Source organism: Narcine bancroftii, chromosome 8, assembly GCF_036971445.1.
Source record: "Narcine bancroftii isolate sNarBan1 chromosome 8, sNarBan1.hap1, whole genome shotgun sequence".
Taxonomy (NCBI): Eukaryota; Metazoa; Chordata; class Chondrichthyes; order Torpediniformes; family Narcinidae; genus Narcine; species Narcine bancroftii.
In genome coordinates this window covers 56,297,653-56,313,973 of record NC_091476.1, presented here as the reverse complement: position 1 = coordinate 56,313,973, position 16,321 = coordinate 56,297,653, and the positions used below count along the sequence as shown (strand labels likewise).

General features: G+C 43.4%; 2 protein-coding genes across 3 annotated transcripts in view; both read left to right on the top strand.

Moving 5' to 3' along the window:
* The window catches only part of LOC138740714 (probable G-protein coupled receptor 174), a 149,703-nt gene extending 137,025 nt beyond the window's left edge, over window positions 1–12,678 (top strand). For both annotated transcript variants that reach the window (XM_069893768.1, XM_069893767.1), the window contains exon 2: window positions 10,145–12,678. In XM_069893768.1, the coding sequence (XP_069749869.1) occupies window positions 10,515–11,477 (963 nt within the window). In that variant the 5' untranslated portion in view covers window positions 10,145–10,514 and the 3' untranslated portion in view covers window positions 11,478–12,678. The remainder of the gene's footprint in view (window positions 1–10,144) is intronic.
* A 1,111-nt stretch (window positions 12,679–13,789) lies between these two features.
* Window positions 13,790–14,128, top strand: LOC138741999 (uncharacterized). Its single transcript, XM_069896195.1, has one exon. It carries the CDS (start codon window positions 13,790–13,792, stop codon window positions 14,126–14,128), a length of 339 nt encoding a protein of 112 aa, XP_069752296.1.
* Window positions 14,129–16,321: the final 2,193 nt, after the last annotated feature.

The following is a 16,321-nucleotide window of genomic DNA, read 5'->3' as shown; positions in this document are numbered from 1 at the left end:
TTCCCTGACCTGAAGGGCCTGAACCTCTGCATCTAACCATGGTTTCTGGTTAGCCCTGGTTGTGAAGCATTTGATCTCAGTGACATCCTCAATGCACTTGCTGATGTAGCCAGTCACTGAGCTTGTGTGCTCCTCTACATTTACATGACTGTTGAAGGTTACCACCTTCCTGAAACAGTTCCAGTCCATCAACTCAAAGCTGCACTGCTATGGCCCCTCCCCCCACCACCCCCCCCAGCCACATTCTGATATCCCTGCAAACTGACCTAGTTTGCTTTGCCAGTGGTCTATACACCAGGGTTAGCAGGACAGATATGTGATTTGAGTAATCAAGGTGGGGGGCGAGGTGCAGCCTTGTAGGCACCAAAGAAGTTGATGTTAGCCCGATCCAGGGTGTTCTCTCCTCTGGTGGTGAAGTTGACATGCTATTGAAACCATGGTAAGACCGTTTTCAGGTTGGCATGATTGAAGTCACCAGCAATAATCGTGGCACCGTCAGGGTGGGATGTCTGGGCATCGCAGATGGCACCATAAACGCCCTTCATGGCTTCATCTTCATTAGCCAAAGGTGAACCGTAAACTACAGCAATCAGCATGGCCGAGAATTCCCGGGCAAATAGAAGGGTCTGTATTTCATCAGGAGGGTCCGTATCTGCTGAGTACCAGTTCTCATTGATGTAAATGCAGTCCTCTTCCTCGAATCTTGCTAGAAGCATCAGTGTCTCTGATTACCCTGAAGGAGATAAGGCCATTCAACTAGATCCCTGAGCCTGGAATGGTGTCCTGGAGCCATGTTTCTGTAATCACCAGAGCACAGCAACCCTGTAGTTTTCTCTGGTTCAGATGCAACCTCAGCTAATCCATTTTATTCTGCAGCGATCTTACATTTGAGAATAAGATTGTCCTGAGTGTGGGTCTGAAGGGGTTAACTCTCAGTCTAACTCTGATGCCGACCTGTTTTTCACGTGTTCTTCCTTCTCCAAGAGTGCTTCTGATGGCCTCCCACACATCTCCTGAGATGCGCTCCGTGGTTTGCAGCAGGCTGTGTTTTGTAGGCTTAAACTACACAAAATGTTATTGATGTGATCTGCTAATTCGAAAGTCCAGTTCACGTTTTGTATTTTGACAAGTTTCCTGATCGTAGATACAACGTAGTGGGATGGATATTTCACTGTTGTGAGGAGCTGAAGTGGCCGCTGCAACATCGTGCACCGCCATCCGGATTCTCAACTAGCCAGAGAAACACGATAAGACACTGTGATGGTAGTAAAAACACCAAAATGCTGGAGAAACTCAGCTGGTCTTTTCAGCATCTATAGGAGACAAAAATTATATTGCTGACATTTCAGGCCTGAGCCCTTCTTCAAGGAGAATTCAGAAAAGGCAGAAGGAGGATATATCGGAAAATCTCGGAATTCAAACAATAATTTATCATGTCTGTGCGAAAGGAGACAGGGAGTGGAGAGACGATGGGGGAAGCGGGGGGAGGGCGGTTTAAGGAAAGCCAGAGAAGTCGACATTAATGCCATCCATTTGGAGGGGGCCCAGTTGGAAGATAAGATGTTGTTCCTCCAATTTACGGGTGATTTCCGTTTGTTAGTACATGAGACCAAATACTAGAGCGCATCGGATGCCCCCCAAAGTTCCTCAACATGGTTATCCAACTGCACGAAAACCAACAAGGTCGGGTCAGATACAGCAATGAGCTCTCTGAACCCTTCTCCATTAACAATGGCGTGAAGCAAGGCTGTGTTCTGGCACCAACCCTCTTTTCAATCTTCTTCAGCATGATGCTGAACCAAGCCATGAAAGACCTCAACAATGAAGATGCTGTTTACACCCGGTACCGCACAGATGGCAGTCTCTTCAATCTGAGGCGCCTGCAAGCTCACACCAAGACACAAGAGAAACTTGTCCGTGAACTACTCTTTGCAGACGATGCCGCTTTAGTTGCCCATTCAGAGTCCTGTTTTGCGGAAACTGCCAAAATGTTTGGCCTGGAAGTCAGCCTGAAGAAAACTGAGGTCCTCCATCAGCCAGCTCCCCACCATGACTACCAGCCCCCCACATCTCCATCGGGCACACAAAACTCAAAACGGTCAACCAGTTTACCTATCTTGGCTGCACCATTTCATCAGATGCAAGGATCGACAACGAGATAGACAACAGACTCGCCAAGGCAAATAGTGCCTTTTGAAGACTACACAAAAGAGTCTGGAAAAACAACCAACTGAAAAACCTCACAAAGATAAGCGTATACAGAGCCGTTGTGATACCCACACTCCTGTTCGGCTCCGAATCATGGGTCCTCTACCGGCATCACCTACGGCTCCTAGAACGCTTCCACCAGCGTTGTCTCCGCTCCATCCTCAACATTCATTGGAGCGACTTCATCCCTAACATCGAAGTACTCGAGATGGCAGAGGCCGACAGCATCGAATCCACGCTGCTGAAAATCCAACTGCGCTGGGTAGGTCACGTCTCCAGAATGGAGGACCATCGCCTTCCCAAGATCGTGTTATATGGCGAGCTCTCCACTGGCCACCATGACAGAGATGCACAAAAGAAGAGGTACAAGGACTGCCTAAAGAAATCTCTTGGTGCCTGCCACATTGACCACCGCCAGTGGGCTGATCTCGCCTCAAACCGTGCATCTTGGTGCCTCACAGTTCGGCGGGCAGCGACCTCCTTTGAAGAAGACCGCAGAGCCCACCTCACTGACAAAAGACAAAGGAGGAAAAACCCAACACCCAACCCCAACCAACCAATTTTCCCCTGCAACCGCTGCAACCGTGTCTGCCTTTCCCGCATCGGACTTGTCAGCCACAAACGAGCCTGCAGCTGACGTGAACATTTACCCCCTCCATAAATCTTCATCTGCGAAGCCAAGCCAAAGAAAAGAAGTACATGAGACCATGGACATATATGTCGGCAAAGGAAGTGGGATGGAGAATTGAAATGGGTGGCCACTGGAAAATCCACACTATTGTGGCAGACAGAGCTGAGGTGCTCAATAAAGCAAACTCCCAGTCTGTGTCCAGTCTCACCAATGCAGAGGAGACCACAGAGGGAGCACCGGACGACCCCTGCAGATTCACAACTCTTTGGGGCCTTGAATGATAGTGAGGGAGGAGGTGTGGGTGCAAGTGAACCATCTCCTGTAGTCACAGGGGTAGGATTGGACAAGAAAGTTGGTTGGCAGAGGTCCAATGCAACTCCACCTGAGACTGAGTAAAAGGCTATCAAACTTAAACTTAGATGGCCATCCCAAATGATTTTAGATCCATTGGTTCTTCCTGGTCTTTTTTCAGATTTTTTTTTTTTGGAATATTTTATTTGTTTTATAAACATACACAATATAGGACTCAATTAATAAAACATTAATACATTGAATATAAAATCATAAAAAAATTCGTAAGGTCTGAAAAATAAATAAAAAGGAAAGAAGAGTCGCTCTTCTCCCAGCGCCCCCTCCCCAGATTGGAAAGAAAAAGGGACAGATGCTAGGGAATAAAGGGAGATGAAAAGAAAGAAAATAGGAAAAAAAAGTTATGGGGGAAGTTTCGACATCTCAGAGTCACATCATTTTAAAAGTATGTAATTTCTAATAAGGAGGACACTAATTGAAAAATATCAAAATACAATCTGGGCATTTAAGTAATGTAAATAAGGTTGCCGAATTTCGACGAATGTATTTAATCTTATTCCTAAGACTATATAATCTTCTCAAGGGGAATGCCACTTTGCATGTCCATGTTCCAATGATCAATATGAAGGAGGGAAGTTCCATGTAACCCTTCTACATTTCCTGGCTATTGACAACACAATTTTAATAAATTTAGATTTACTTCTGGAGAAGTTAAGTTTTATAACTGCCAATTTCCACAGAAGTTTCAGATCTTAACATTATATAGGCTGGAGCCAACAAGCCAAAAAAAGTTTTACTTGCAATGCCTAACCTCGAGCAATTGGCTCACTTTCAGGTGAGGTTAAAACATGTTCATAGTTCGTAAATTTGAAATTTGTCCTCAGATGTTTTTGGACATACTTTAATGCTTTAGGGAGAGACAGTGAAGTAGCTAGGGATTCAACAGCGAAGCAGGTATAGCGGGTGGTGAAGAAAGCATTTGACATGGTTGTCTTCATCAGTCAGAGTAGAGTAGAGAAGCAGGGGAGTCATGTTACACTGTACAAGATGGTGCACAACTCTAGGAAAGATGACATTAAGCTGGACAAAAGTGCTGAAAAGATTTACAAGCATGAAACAGGACAGGATGGATTGTATTATCAGGTGGAAAGGCTGGATCTTTTCTGTTTGGAGTGTTGGCGCTTGACTATCAAGGATGGGTAGTTAAATTCAAGTTCAAGTCAAGTGTGTGTATGTGTATATTTATGTGTTTATATATTTATGTGTATGTGTATATTTATATGTGTGTGTATATTTATATGTGTGTGTGTGTATATATATATATATAAAAATATGTGTGTGTGTGTGCATTTGTGTGGACTTTTGTGTGTGAATTTATGTGTGAATGTGTGTATACTGTACACAAACAACCATATGAAACAGCATTTTTCCAAACCACGGTGCACACAAACATACACAATAGTCAGCACATAAGAATCACATATATGCATAAATATATAATGTAAAATAAATATGTATAAATAATTTTGATTCATTTAACTGTTTCATTTATAACATACCCAAGGTTACAGGATGCTTTTCATCAATCTCATAGCTTGTGAGAATTAGCCTGGCAGTCCTGATTCTGATGCACCTGTACCTCCTTCCTGATGGTAGTAGTTCAAATATATTGTTTGATAGATGGTAGGCATCCTCAGTAATTCCTGCAAATGTTATTTGCTACTTCTCAGCCCATGCCCAAATGCTGCTTTACAGTCCATTTGCAATGGAATTGTACAGTGTGCTGATACCAGTGAACAGCAAAGTATATTTTTCAAACTTAGTGGTTGGGCAATAATTTTTTTTGCAAAGATCTTACAATATCTTTTGCTATTTGTGATAATTTGGTTCTGTACTCATTCTGTGTTTATGTATTTTGACATTTACTGGGCTTCAGACATATTTCAGCAAAACATTGCAGATGCTGACAGTTTGAAAAATAGAAAATAGAAAGAAGGAAATTCATCCGCCTGCCAGCTTTCCTAATCGCTTCTCTGCAGCTTCAGGCAATCACCACGAATATGCATGTAATTCGCAAATTCTGGAAATAGCTGTGGAATATAAATTCCTGAGCAACAGGTTGCAATCCGAGGGTTAAATTTCCTTGATTGGAGTACACAAGCTGCTCCTTGCTCAAGTTCAAGTTGGCATTTTTTGGGGCCGCACAATACAAAGCACATAATAATCACATTATTGGTGCTCCTTGCACAACTGCCAAACTCACTGAAGAATGTGTGTGTGTGTGTGTGTGTGTGTGTGTGTGTGTGTGTGTGTGTGTGTGTGTGTGTGTGTGTGTGTGTGTGTGTGTGTGTGTGTGTGACAATCCATTTTTAATACACATAGTTATAGTTTCTTACCTAAGAATTCCCTGCTAATTGTTGGAAGATCTAAAATTTCTGACAAAGTTAGAATTTGGTCCAATGTTTAGGATGGGCAACCGTGCCTCCCAACTGGGATGAGAGCAAAAGGTTGCTTAAAGTTTAGGAAATTTTTGTTGTATTTTTAAATTTTAAAAAAACTCAAAAAGAATCTGAAGTTCTTAAACATTTATGAAGGGGTCTTGGATTTATCAGGAAGTTTTTGAAACATTTGGAACATTCTGGTGCTATATATGATTACATTTGAAGGAGTCTACTTAATTGGCTGTCAATGGTTTATGCTGCTTTTTGTGGCTTTTGATTTATTTTTGTGAGGTTTTCTCCTGAGAACACTGGCAGAAGGATGCTGATTTTTTTTCTTTCTCTAAGATGTGAGTAGTGAGCTGAAAATGCTTACTGCTGCCTGCAAAACCTGCCCCAATGTTTTAGGTCAGGCAGCCTTCCCACTCTAACCTTTTAGAGTTTTGGATAACACCAGGAAAAACAATTTGCACTCATTGTGGAATTCAACAACATTCAACAGGTCTTTGACTCTGGTCTCGTATTTCATGAATGGCGGGAAGTTCTGCCTGTGTCACTGGTCACCTCTATCATTCTGTCACTTCAGTCACCTCTGCTCTCTGTGCTTGTATTTTCTTCCCTTTTGCATCCAGGTAGTTCCTACATCCTCAATTCCATTACTCATTTTTAAAAAAAACTTTATTTTCTTCATTTTTTTCCATAAATATATTCATATAGTCTTTAAACTTATACATTTCAAATATGTTATTTACAAGCAAAAGAAAACAGAAACATTTCCCCCCTTTTTCCCTCCCTCACCCCCTAAAATAGGAATATAACTTTTCGTACTGTCAGAGCTCTCATTTCTCTCCTAATTCCTTTTTCTGGGATACCACGTCTTTCCATAATTTGAACCCTTCTGTAATCTAAGTATGGTTGCCATATCTTAATGAAAGTGTCATACTTATTTTTTAAGTTATGTGATTTTCTCCATGAGTATACAACTTGTGCATCTCCTCGCCCCATCGAGCAATGAGTAGGGGAGATTTGGACTTCCAAGTGATTGCCACAGCCAGGGCTACCTTAACGAAACAGATTTTAGTTTAGTTAATTTGTTGCTCACGTCCATAAGTTTGCCTAGAAGGTAAAGCTCTGGCTTGTATGTGAAGGTCACCCTGTTATTCTTGTTAATGTTTCAGTGATATCCTGTCAGAATTGTCTTACCCTCGCACATAATCATGTAGAATGTATAAAGGTTCCAATTTTGATGCCACATCTAAAGCACATTTCTGATATTTCAGATTTGGATTTATTGTGGTGCAAGATATAATTGATGTAAAAAAAAATTATATTGGACCAGTCCACTTCTTGCATTAATCGTTGATGTCGTACTGCCCAAACATTCCTCTGGTATTGTAACACCTAGATCCAATCCCACCTCTCCATCAACTTTTGTAGCCTTGGCCCTTAACACTTTCACCTTGGAGAGCAGAATACATCCTAGTTATAAATTTAGGTGCATTTCCCAATCGAAGTATCCTCTCCTCTTCATTATATTATGGGACCCAATCTCTCTCACAAGAAGGACCTCAACTGAAGAAAGCAGTGGAAGGTTGCCTTTGACAGATTATATTTCTGTTTTAGTCAAAGGAAATAAGCCCTTCTTCATTACAATCTTCATTCTTTCTCATGCCAAATATTTAAAATTATATTGCCCAAGTTCATGGGCAATAGTTCATTTTGGCACAATGGTGCTTTTGGTGATATCCCCACTTTTTTTCCAATACTCTCATTCCTCCTTGGCTTGGCTTCGCGGACGAAGATTTATGGAGGGGGTAAAAAGTCCACGTCAGCTGCAGGCTCGTTTGTGGCTGACAAGTCCGATGCGGGACAGGCAGACACGATTGCAGCGGTTGCAGGGGAAAATTGGTTGGTTGGGGTTGGGTGTTGGGTTTTTCCTCCTTTGCCTTTTGTCAGTGAGGTGGGCTCACACCAAATATTAATCATATGTATTAGAATGGGGCTATCTGTTTTTGTTATTAATTTGACCTTCCATTTATAAATGAAATCCTTCGCTGTATACTCTCTCTCTCTCTCTCTCTCTCTCTCTCTCTTTCTTTCTCTCTCTCTCTCTCTCTCTCCTCTCTCTCTCTCCTCTCTCTCTCTCTCTCTCTCTCTCTCTCTCTCTCTCTCTCTCTCTCTCTCTCACACACGTAATATTTACTACCATTTGGATCCATGAGGGAATATTCCCTTCTTCAAAAAGGATGAGAGGAACCTCATCTGGGCTGCTAAATAATATTTTTAAAAATCTGGTAATCTTAATCCTTCCAGCCTACTATATTCCCACATCAATTTTTCGAATGTAATCCTAGGCACTTTGTTAATCCAAAGAAATTGTCTTATATGACTATTAAGTATCTTAAAAAAGTTTTTAGGCAAAGAAATCAGCAATGATTGTAAGAGTTATTGCAGTCTCGGCATCACTTTCATTTTCACACAGTTAACCCTTCCAATTAAAATAATGGGCAGGTCTTTCAATCTTTGTAAGTCCTCCAAAATCTTTCCAAGCAAGGGGAGATGGTTAATTTTGTATAAATGTTGTAGATTTTTTATCTACCTTTACTCCAAAATATTTAAGTCCATCCATTTTCCATTTAAACTGACTTCCTTTTTGGTATCTTTCATAGTCAAAATTTGTTAATGGCATAATTTCATTTTTTTCCCAAATTAATTTTATATCCTGAAACTCTCCCATATTTTCCAGTGTGGTCTGTAGAATTAGTAATCTATTGTCATGGGGTGTAACTGTCATCACACATCTATCAGGTTTAAATCTTTCATAAAAGATGAGTTACTTTTTCAGCTCTTTCCTTTGTCACTCTCCCTGTGGTTTATCAAGGATGGGATCAAGCAAATATTAAAGTCTCCTCCAATCAGTACATTTTGTCAACCCTCTTCTCTTTTTAAGAAAACATTTTGTATAAAGGATTCATCATCAAAATTTGGAGCATAAATATTCATGAGGATCCAGGATTCTGCATATATCTGACAATATTTAACGCCATTTGAAAATTTTCTACTGGATCAATGGATATGTCTTCGACCAAAACCGATGTATTTTTGTTTATTAAAATTTCTACTCCCCTTGCTTTGGTGTAAAAAGAGGAGCATATGACACTGTCCCACCCAGTCCCTTTTTAATTTATTGTTTTCTGATTTTATAAGGTGTGTTTCTTGTAGGAAAGCTATATCTGCCTTTAATTTTTTTTAAGTGTGCCAAAACCCTCTTTATGGGTCTGTTTATACCATTAATATTGTAACTGATAAATGTTAACATTCTATTCATATTTACATTTGTACATATTAAGTTCTATCATTAGACCCTTTTGGTTACTTAAACACTAAAGTGAGTTTGTACTTTTAACAAACAAATATATTGGTCCTGCTCTGATGCGGATGTAATCAAGAAACCCTGGAAGCCTGCAAAAAAAAAGCCCATGATACTGTCTGAGGAAGAATCCCTCCCCTTAGCTTTGATGCCATTTTTAAAAAAATTTCTCTCTCTCCAGTGCCATTAACCCCATTAAATTGGAGTCTCCACCCTGCTACTATTTCTGTTGAGGTCTCTGTGTATACCTTTCAATATTACTTTAAATAATTGATAAAATATAACTATAATTTTACCTTTTATCCAATTTTTAACATTTTCAGTTCACTTTGTTCTTCTTCTTTCTTTTCTTTCCTCTTTCTGGCATCTATTTTTGGGTCACTTTTACAGTTCTTGTAGAAATCTCTCTACTTCCTTTACTGTTTTATAAAAATCAATTCTATTACTTTTTATGCAGACCTGAAAAGCATTTCAAACATTTACTTTTTTTTAATGTTTGTGTTTAATAAGCTCATTATGATGCTCCACAATGGTGAAAGAGATGGTACAAATGAAGGAGGCAAAAGCAAATTGAATCCAAATTTAGCTTAGTGGCAAGGATGAAAAGTATTGGTTGATTGGTGATTTTTGTGATTGGAAGGCTGTTACCATATGGTCTCTTATATAGATGCACACTATGTATATTTAGGCCTACATTTGGGGAGCATGATAAGGAAGTTTGGAGATGACTTTGAAAATAACTTGACGAGGAACAAAGTTTTAGGCTGCTGGTAGATACAGGTGGACTGGAGAATTGGCAGGGTCACGGCCAATGAAGTTTTAGCTGGAGAAGTGAGACATGATGCATTTTAGGGTTTCAACAACAGAAGGATATCCCCAGTAAATGGGAGGATATTAATGGCATGTGGAACATAGGTAACCTTGATATCTTAAAGGCATCATGATGTCATGACATGATTAGAAATTGCATATGAAATGTTATTCATTATTGACACAAAAAATATAAGAGCAGAAAAGTCATGTTGGAACTGTATACACCATTTGAATCATAGATGAATATTGCATGGTTCAGGAAAGACGTAATTGCACTGGAAAAGGTGCAGATGATATTTCTTTTAGTGTAATTCCTAGTCAGGAAAGCAATGGCTTCCATTTTATCTTTGATTTTTTTTGTCTGTCATTTTCCAGAAAGCTGACTTCAGCAAGACCTCCAGCTGAGAGATATCCTGACGGAACAGATGGCAAGAACCTCGCTGGTTGAAGTTCTCCTTCTTGCAGACTCACCTTTTGAAGGCCATGTGCCCACCTTAACTGTGAATTTTCAGTCCTTCTGCATCCATAATGTTCGCAACTTGAAATCAGCTTTGGACCAGTGTTTAATCCTGAGATCAGACTTCACAGTTAAGAAAGGTCCAAAGTAATGTAAGATTTGCCACTTAGACACCTTTGAAGTATCTTTGTAAGAATACATTCCAGCATTTTGAATCATTTTTTTCCAATCACGGAGAATATTCCTCATTTGAACCAGGTTTATTTTCAAAGGGCCGGCAATTGGAAGATGACGATCAATTCAACCAACTGCTCTGATGAACGTTCGGCTACTGATTTCCTCTATGCTATCATGTACGTTATAATCTTTATACCAGGCCTAATAGCAAATGTCCTGGCTCTGTGGGTATTCCATGCTTACATCAAGGAGACAAAGCGAGCAGTCATATTCATGATTAACCTGGCAATCGCAGACTTGGCGCAAGTAATGTCCTTGCCTCTCCGGATTTTCTACTACCTGAACCAGGATTGGCCTTTTGGCAGCTTCCTGTGCATGTTTTGTTTCTATCTTAAATATGTGAATATGTACGCAAGTATATTCTTTCTGGTGTGCATCAGCATCCGACGGTGCCTGTTTCTAATTCAGCCCTTCAAGTACAATGACTGCAAGCGAAGGTATGACGTCTATGCGAGTATCATAGGCTGGGTCATTGTGGGCGCTGCTTGCCTGCCCTTTCCACTAATGAGGATAGATACCAGAAACAACTCCAGCCATTTCAATAGCTGTTTCACAGCTCTCCCTGTCATAGAAATTGATATCCCCACCTCCATTGCCATGGTAACATTGGCTGAACTAACAGGATTTGTCCTACCTCTCATCATTACTATGATCTGCTCTTGGAAAACCATCATGTCCCTGCGAGAGAAAAATCCCGTCTTACAAGACAGTGGTGAGAAGAAGAAGGCGTTAAAGATGGTGCTGACTTGCACCACCGTCTTCTTGGTTTGTTTTGCACCATATCACATCACCTTCCCTTTTCATTTCATGGCCTTATCAGGACGCATCGAAGATTGTGCCACCAAGAACATCATACTCAAATTCCACCCAGTTGCGCTGTGTCTAGCCAGCCTGAACTGTTGCCTAGACCCAATCATATACTATTTCACAACGGATGAGTTCCGGAGAAGACTGTCACGTCAGGAAATCAATGAAAATGGTATTATACTCCATTTAACAGAATGCTCCATTTGAAGAATTTGTACCAGCTACAAGTTCAGCTTCACAAATAGATTCAGGGAAAGGACATTCAACGATTAATGCCTGTAATTTAGTATATTTGTATAAAGTATTTGTGCATGTTGTACTTGGTTCAAAATGCAAATTCTTTACAATGGTAATGGATTTAAAAGGGCTCATGACAAGTGTTCTATTTTGAGAGTTTTGCACAATAGTGTCAAGTGGGTTTGAACAAAACCATTGCACAAGGATGTGGCTTAAATAGATTAGCAAAGTGCTGTTTGAGTTCTCTTCTGATAACTCCACTTATTTTACTCATGGGAATAAATTTTAAATGCTTTTTTAAAAATTAAAATTTTTAAATTACATTTAAATCAAATTTAGACATACAGCACAGTAACAGGCCATTACAGGCCACGAGCCCGTGCCACCCAATTTACCTACGACCCCCCCGGTATGTTTCGAATGGTGGGAGGAAACCAGAGTCCCCGGGAAAACCCAGGGGGGGAAACATACAAATTCCTTACAGACAGTGTGGGATTTGAACCCCGGTCCCAATCACTGGTGCTTTAAAGACCTCTACGCCAGCTGTGCTACCCAACACGTAGAGTGACTGCGTAAAAGCCCACCGTATTAATACCAATGACATATGGAGCGGTGCACTAGTTTGACGTTTGTCATGTAGGTGTCATACAAAAACAACACTGAATGGGGTGTGGGGGTGGGCCAGCTTTGGAGTGTTATTCTGAATCAAGTTCTATCTGGTATCCCCTTAGCCTCCAATTCCCCAGAGAATAAAATCTAAGTGCCCAACTCACAGCTGAGACTCTTCAAATAATTCTCTCATTCCAGGTCACTCCATTAAAATATTATGGTGTGGTGGCCCACTGCAGCGGCGATCGAGCCGGCACTCTGGGCTGCGAGCACAAAGGCCAGCAGCCAGCACAGCGGCAATGGCCCCAACAAGTGAACTGGCAGATGAACAGCAAGGGCAGCTTAAAGGTCAGTGACCCCAAAATGGCACTGGCCTTGCTGTGCAGCCACAAACAGGGACAGCGAGCGGGGAAGAAGGGAATTGTTATGCAGGAAAGTACCCGCGTATGGGAAACTGCTTTTGTAACGCATGTGGTGATGTCAGCCAAGGGGGACCATGGCGGGGACAGTGCAAGTGTGAAAGTTGGGCCTGAGCCCTAATAAAACTCAGAGCTTAAACTGACTACACTACATGTGTGTATCTTCTTTTGAGTAGCACGCGGCTACAATTGGTTACCCCAATGGTTTAGATGGCTTCTAAACCCAGTGATTAGCAAATGGACAGCAGTCCCTGTATGTTTGGGACTGACAGTCCGACAATACTTCCTCATGGACACAGGAGCAGAGGTCAGTGTCCTCCCCCCGTTGGGTCAGGACACCAGGTACAGACAGTCAGGCCCCACGCTCAGGGCTGCCAACAACAGCACGATCTGGTCCTAGGGTACCCGCAAGGTCCACTGCAGTTGGGAGGTAGCCTCTTCTCGTGGGTGTTCAAGCTGGTCAGAGTGGAACAGCAGCTCCTTGGGGCAGACTTCCTGCGTGCCCACAGCCTGCTAGCGGACCTCAAGGAAAGGAGATTGGTCCATGCAAGACTTTTCAAACCTTGCCCTTCGAAGTTGCCAGGCTCCCAGCACTCCATCTAGACTCCGTACAGAGATCGGACAACAAGTACACCAGGTTCCTGGCTATGTTCCCTGCAGTGCTCACCCTGCCATTTCACCATGGTGTTGACCCAACATAGAGTTGCCACATTCTAACCCAGGTAACCACTGCTCCACATAAGGGCAAGACGCCTTCCTCCAGAGAAGCTCCAACTGGCGAAGGAGGAATTCAGGAAGCTGGAGAAACTCAGCATCTTACGGATGTTGGACAGCCAATGGGCTTCTCCCCTGCACATGGTAACCAAAGCAACTGGGGGCTGGAGACTATGCGGCAACTACCACCAGATCAATGAGGCCACAAAATTGGATCTGTACCCCATGCTGCACATCCAGGAGTTTGCAGCTAATCTGCACGGGACAACGATCTTTTCCAAGGTGGACCTTGTGCGGCAATATCATCAGTTCCTGGTACACCCCGATGATATCACCCTGTTCGGCCTGTTTGAATTCCTCCGAATGCCATTCGGGCTAAAGAACACCACACAGACCTTCCAGCGACTCATGGATGCAGTGGGCTGAGATCTGGACAGTAACTTCAGGTACCTGGACGACATCCACGTGGCGAGCAGGAACCAACAAGAACACATGACACACCTCTGCAACCTCTACACCTGACTGAGCAAGTTCGGCCTGATGATCAACCCAGTCAAATGCCAGTTTGTGTTGGAGGCCATCGACTTCCTGGGCCACAGGAAAACCAGGGAAGGAGCCACACCATTACCCAGCAAAATGGAGGCCATCCAGAAGTTTCCTAGGCCCAACACAACCAAAAGACTACAGGAATTCTTGGAGATGATCAACTTCTACCACAGGTTCATCCCCTCCGCTGCCTGGATCATGCGGCCCTTGTTCGCCCAGATGGCAAGCAAGGCAAAGGACAATGAGGAGTCAGCAGAAGCCTTCATGAAGGCCAAGGAAGCCCTGACAGACTCCGCTCTCCTGGCACATCCCAGGTCGGATACTTGGCCCTGATCCTGAATGTCTCAGGAATGGCGATCAGCAGAGTTCTGAAGCAGCCAATCGACAGAAGTTGGCGGCCACTGGCCTTCTTCTGCAAACATCTGCAGCCTCTGGAACTGAAGTACAGCACTTATGACAGAGAGCTGCTGGTGCTGCACTTAGCAATCCGCCACTTCAGGTACTTCCTAGAGGGCAAGTCTTTCACGACCTTCACAGATCCAAGCCCCCTGACTTTTACCTTAGTACACCACAGATGTAAGGCATAATCCCAGCAAGGACAATGTGATGGTCAACACACTGTCCAGGCAAAGTATCCACGTGCTATCGGGAGAAATGGATTTCGTGACACTGGTGGAGGCGCAGCAGAGCAACAAAGAGATGCCCCAATGCAGGACTCCCATATCGGGACTGCAGCACCAGGACATCCCAGTCAGTACAGGTAACACCAGCCTCCTGTGCGACGTGACCACCAGTCAGGTCGGAACCATTGTCCCGTTGGCTTGGAGATGGCAGGTTTTCGATTCCATCCACGGACTGGCTCATTCATCCATCAGGACCATGGTCCGGATGGTGGCGAGCAAATACAAGTAGCATGGATTGCGCAAACAGGTCAGTGGGTGGGCGATGGTATGCACGCAGTACCAAACAACCAAGGTACAGCAGCACACCAAGACCCCACCTCAGCACTTCGAACCGGCAGAACAAAGGTTTGACCATGTCCACGTGGACATAGTAGGACCCTTGCCAGTATCCCAGTGTTTCCGCTATCTGTTCACGATGGTCAACTGCTTCACCAGATGGCCAGAAGCAGACTCACTGGCAGACATGTCCACAACCTCGTGCACTAAGGCCCTCATCTTGTCCTGGGTGGCACGGTTCGGGTTACAGTCCCACATCACATCGGACAGAGAGGCCCAGATCACCTCCAGCCTGTGGTCTGACCTTGACAGCCTGTGGGGCGCCCAGCTACACCAAACAGCAGCCTTCCACCCACAGTCAAATGGGTTGGTGGAGCACTTCCACAGGCACCTCAAGGCTGACTCATGTCCAGACTCCAAGGACCTAACTGGGTAGACAAGCTAGCATGGGCACTGTTGGGTATCTGCACGGCACCCAAGGAGGACTTCAACACCTCTTTGGTTGAACTCGTCTATGGAGCTCCATTGATGGCCCTGGGGTAATTCATACCATCCCAGGCGGACAGCAGGATGACTCAGCAGCTTTCCTCTGCAGGCTGAGGGAAAGAGTTAGCAACCAGGCACTCACTCCACCTTCCAGGTACAGACACGCGAGGGCCAACATACCCAAAGACATGCAAGACTGTGAGTATGTTTTCATTTGCAGGGGTCCACATCGTCCATCACTTCAGAGGCCAAAAGAGGGCCCATTCCAGGTCATTGGTAACAACGGAACCACATTCGAGCTGGAGGTCAGAGGCAAGATGGAGGTATTCACCACAGACAGGCTGAAGCTGGCACACCTGGCCCAGTCGAGACACCAGCACCATGCCGAAAACCCAGGCCACCGAAGGCTGCAGGGACTTGGACTTTGGGAATCAAGGAAAATAACAAGGACAATACCACTAGTTCTGAGAGGTGGGGGTTAATGTGACAGCCTGCTGCTGTGGCAATCGAGCTGGCACTTCTGGCGGTGAGCCCAACCAATGGTCAGCAGGCTGTGCAATGGGACTAGTCCCAACAAGTGAACCAGCAGGTGAACAGCAAGGGTAGCTTAAAGGCCAGCAACCCCAAACTGGCACTGGCCTTGCTGCACAGCTAACAGAGAGGGACAGCGCACGGGGAAGAAGGGCATTGCTATGCAGGAAAGTACCCGCACATGGGAAACACACTTTTGTTATGCATGTTGTGACGTCAGCCAAGGGGGGCCACGGCGGGAACAGTGCAAGTATAAAGGTCAGGTCTGAGCTCTAATAAAACTCAGAACTTAACCTGACACACATGTCCACCAATTCTCTTTTTGTTGTATCTTCCTTTATTGCTAATTCTTTTTCTGTATTTGCTATTTCCCTTTCCAACTGTTCTATTTCCTGATTGTAGTCCTTCTTCATCTTAGTTACATAACTTATTATCTGCCCTCTGATGAATTGCGTCCCATAGTATAAACTTATCTTTCACTGATTCCGTATTTATTTCAAAGTACATTTTAATTTGTCGTTCAATGAATTCTCTAAAATCCTGTCTTTTA

Bases quoted from the DNA above. Each gene is read 5' to 3' on its own strand.
- LOC138741999 (XM_069896195.1), top strand. From the start codon at position 13,790: ATGATCAACCCAGTCAAATGCCAGTTTGTGTTGGAGGCCATCGACTTC.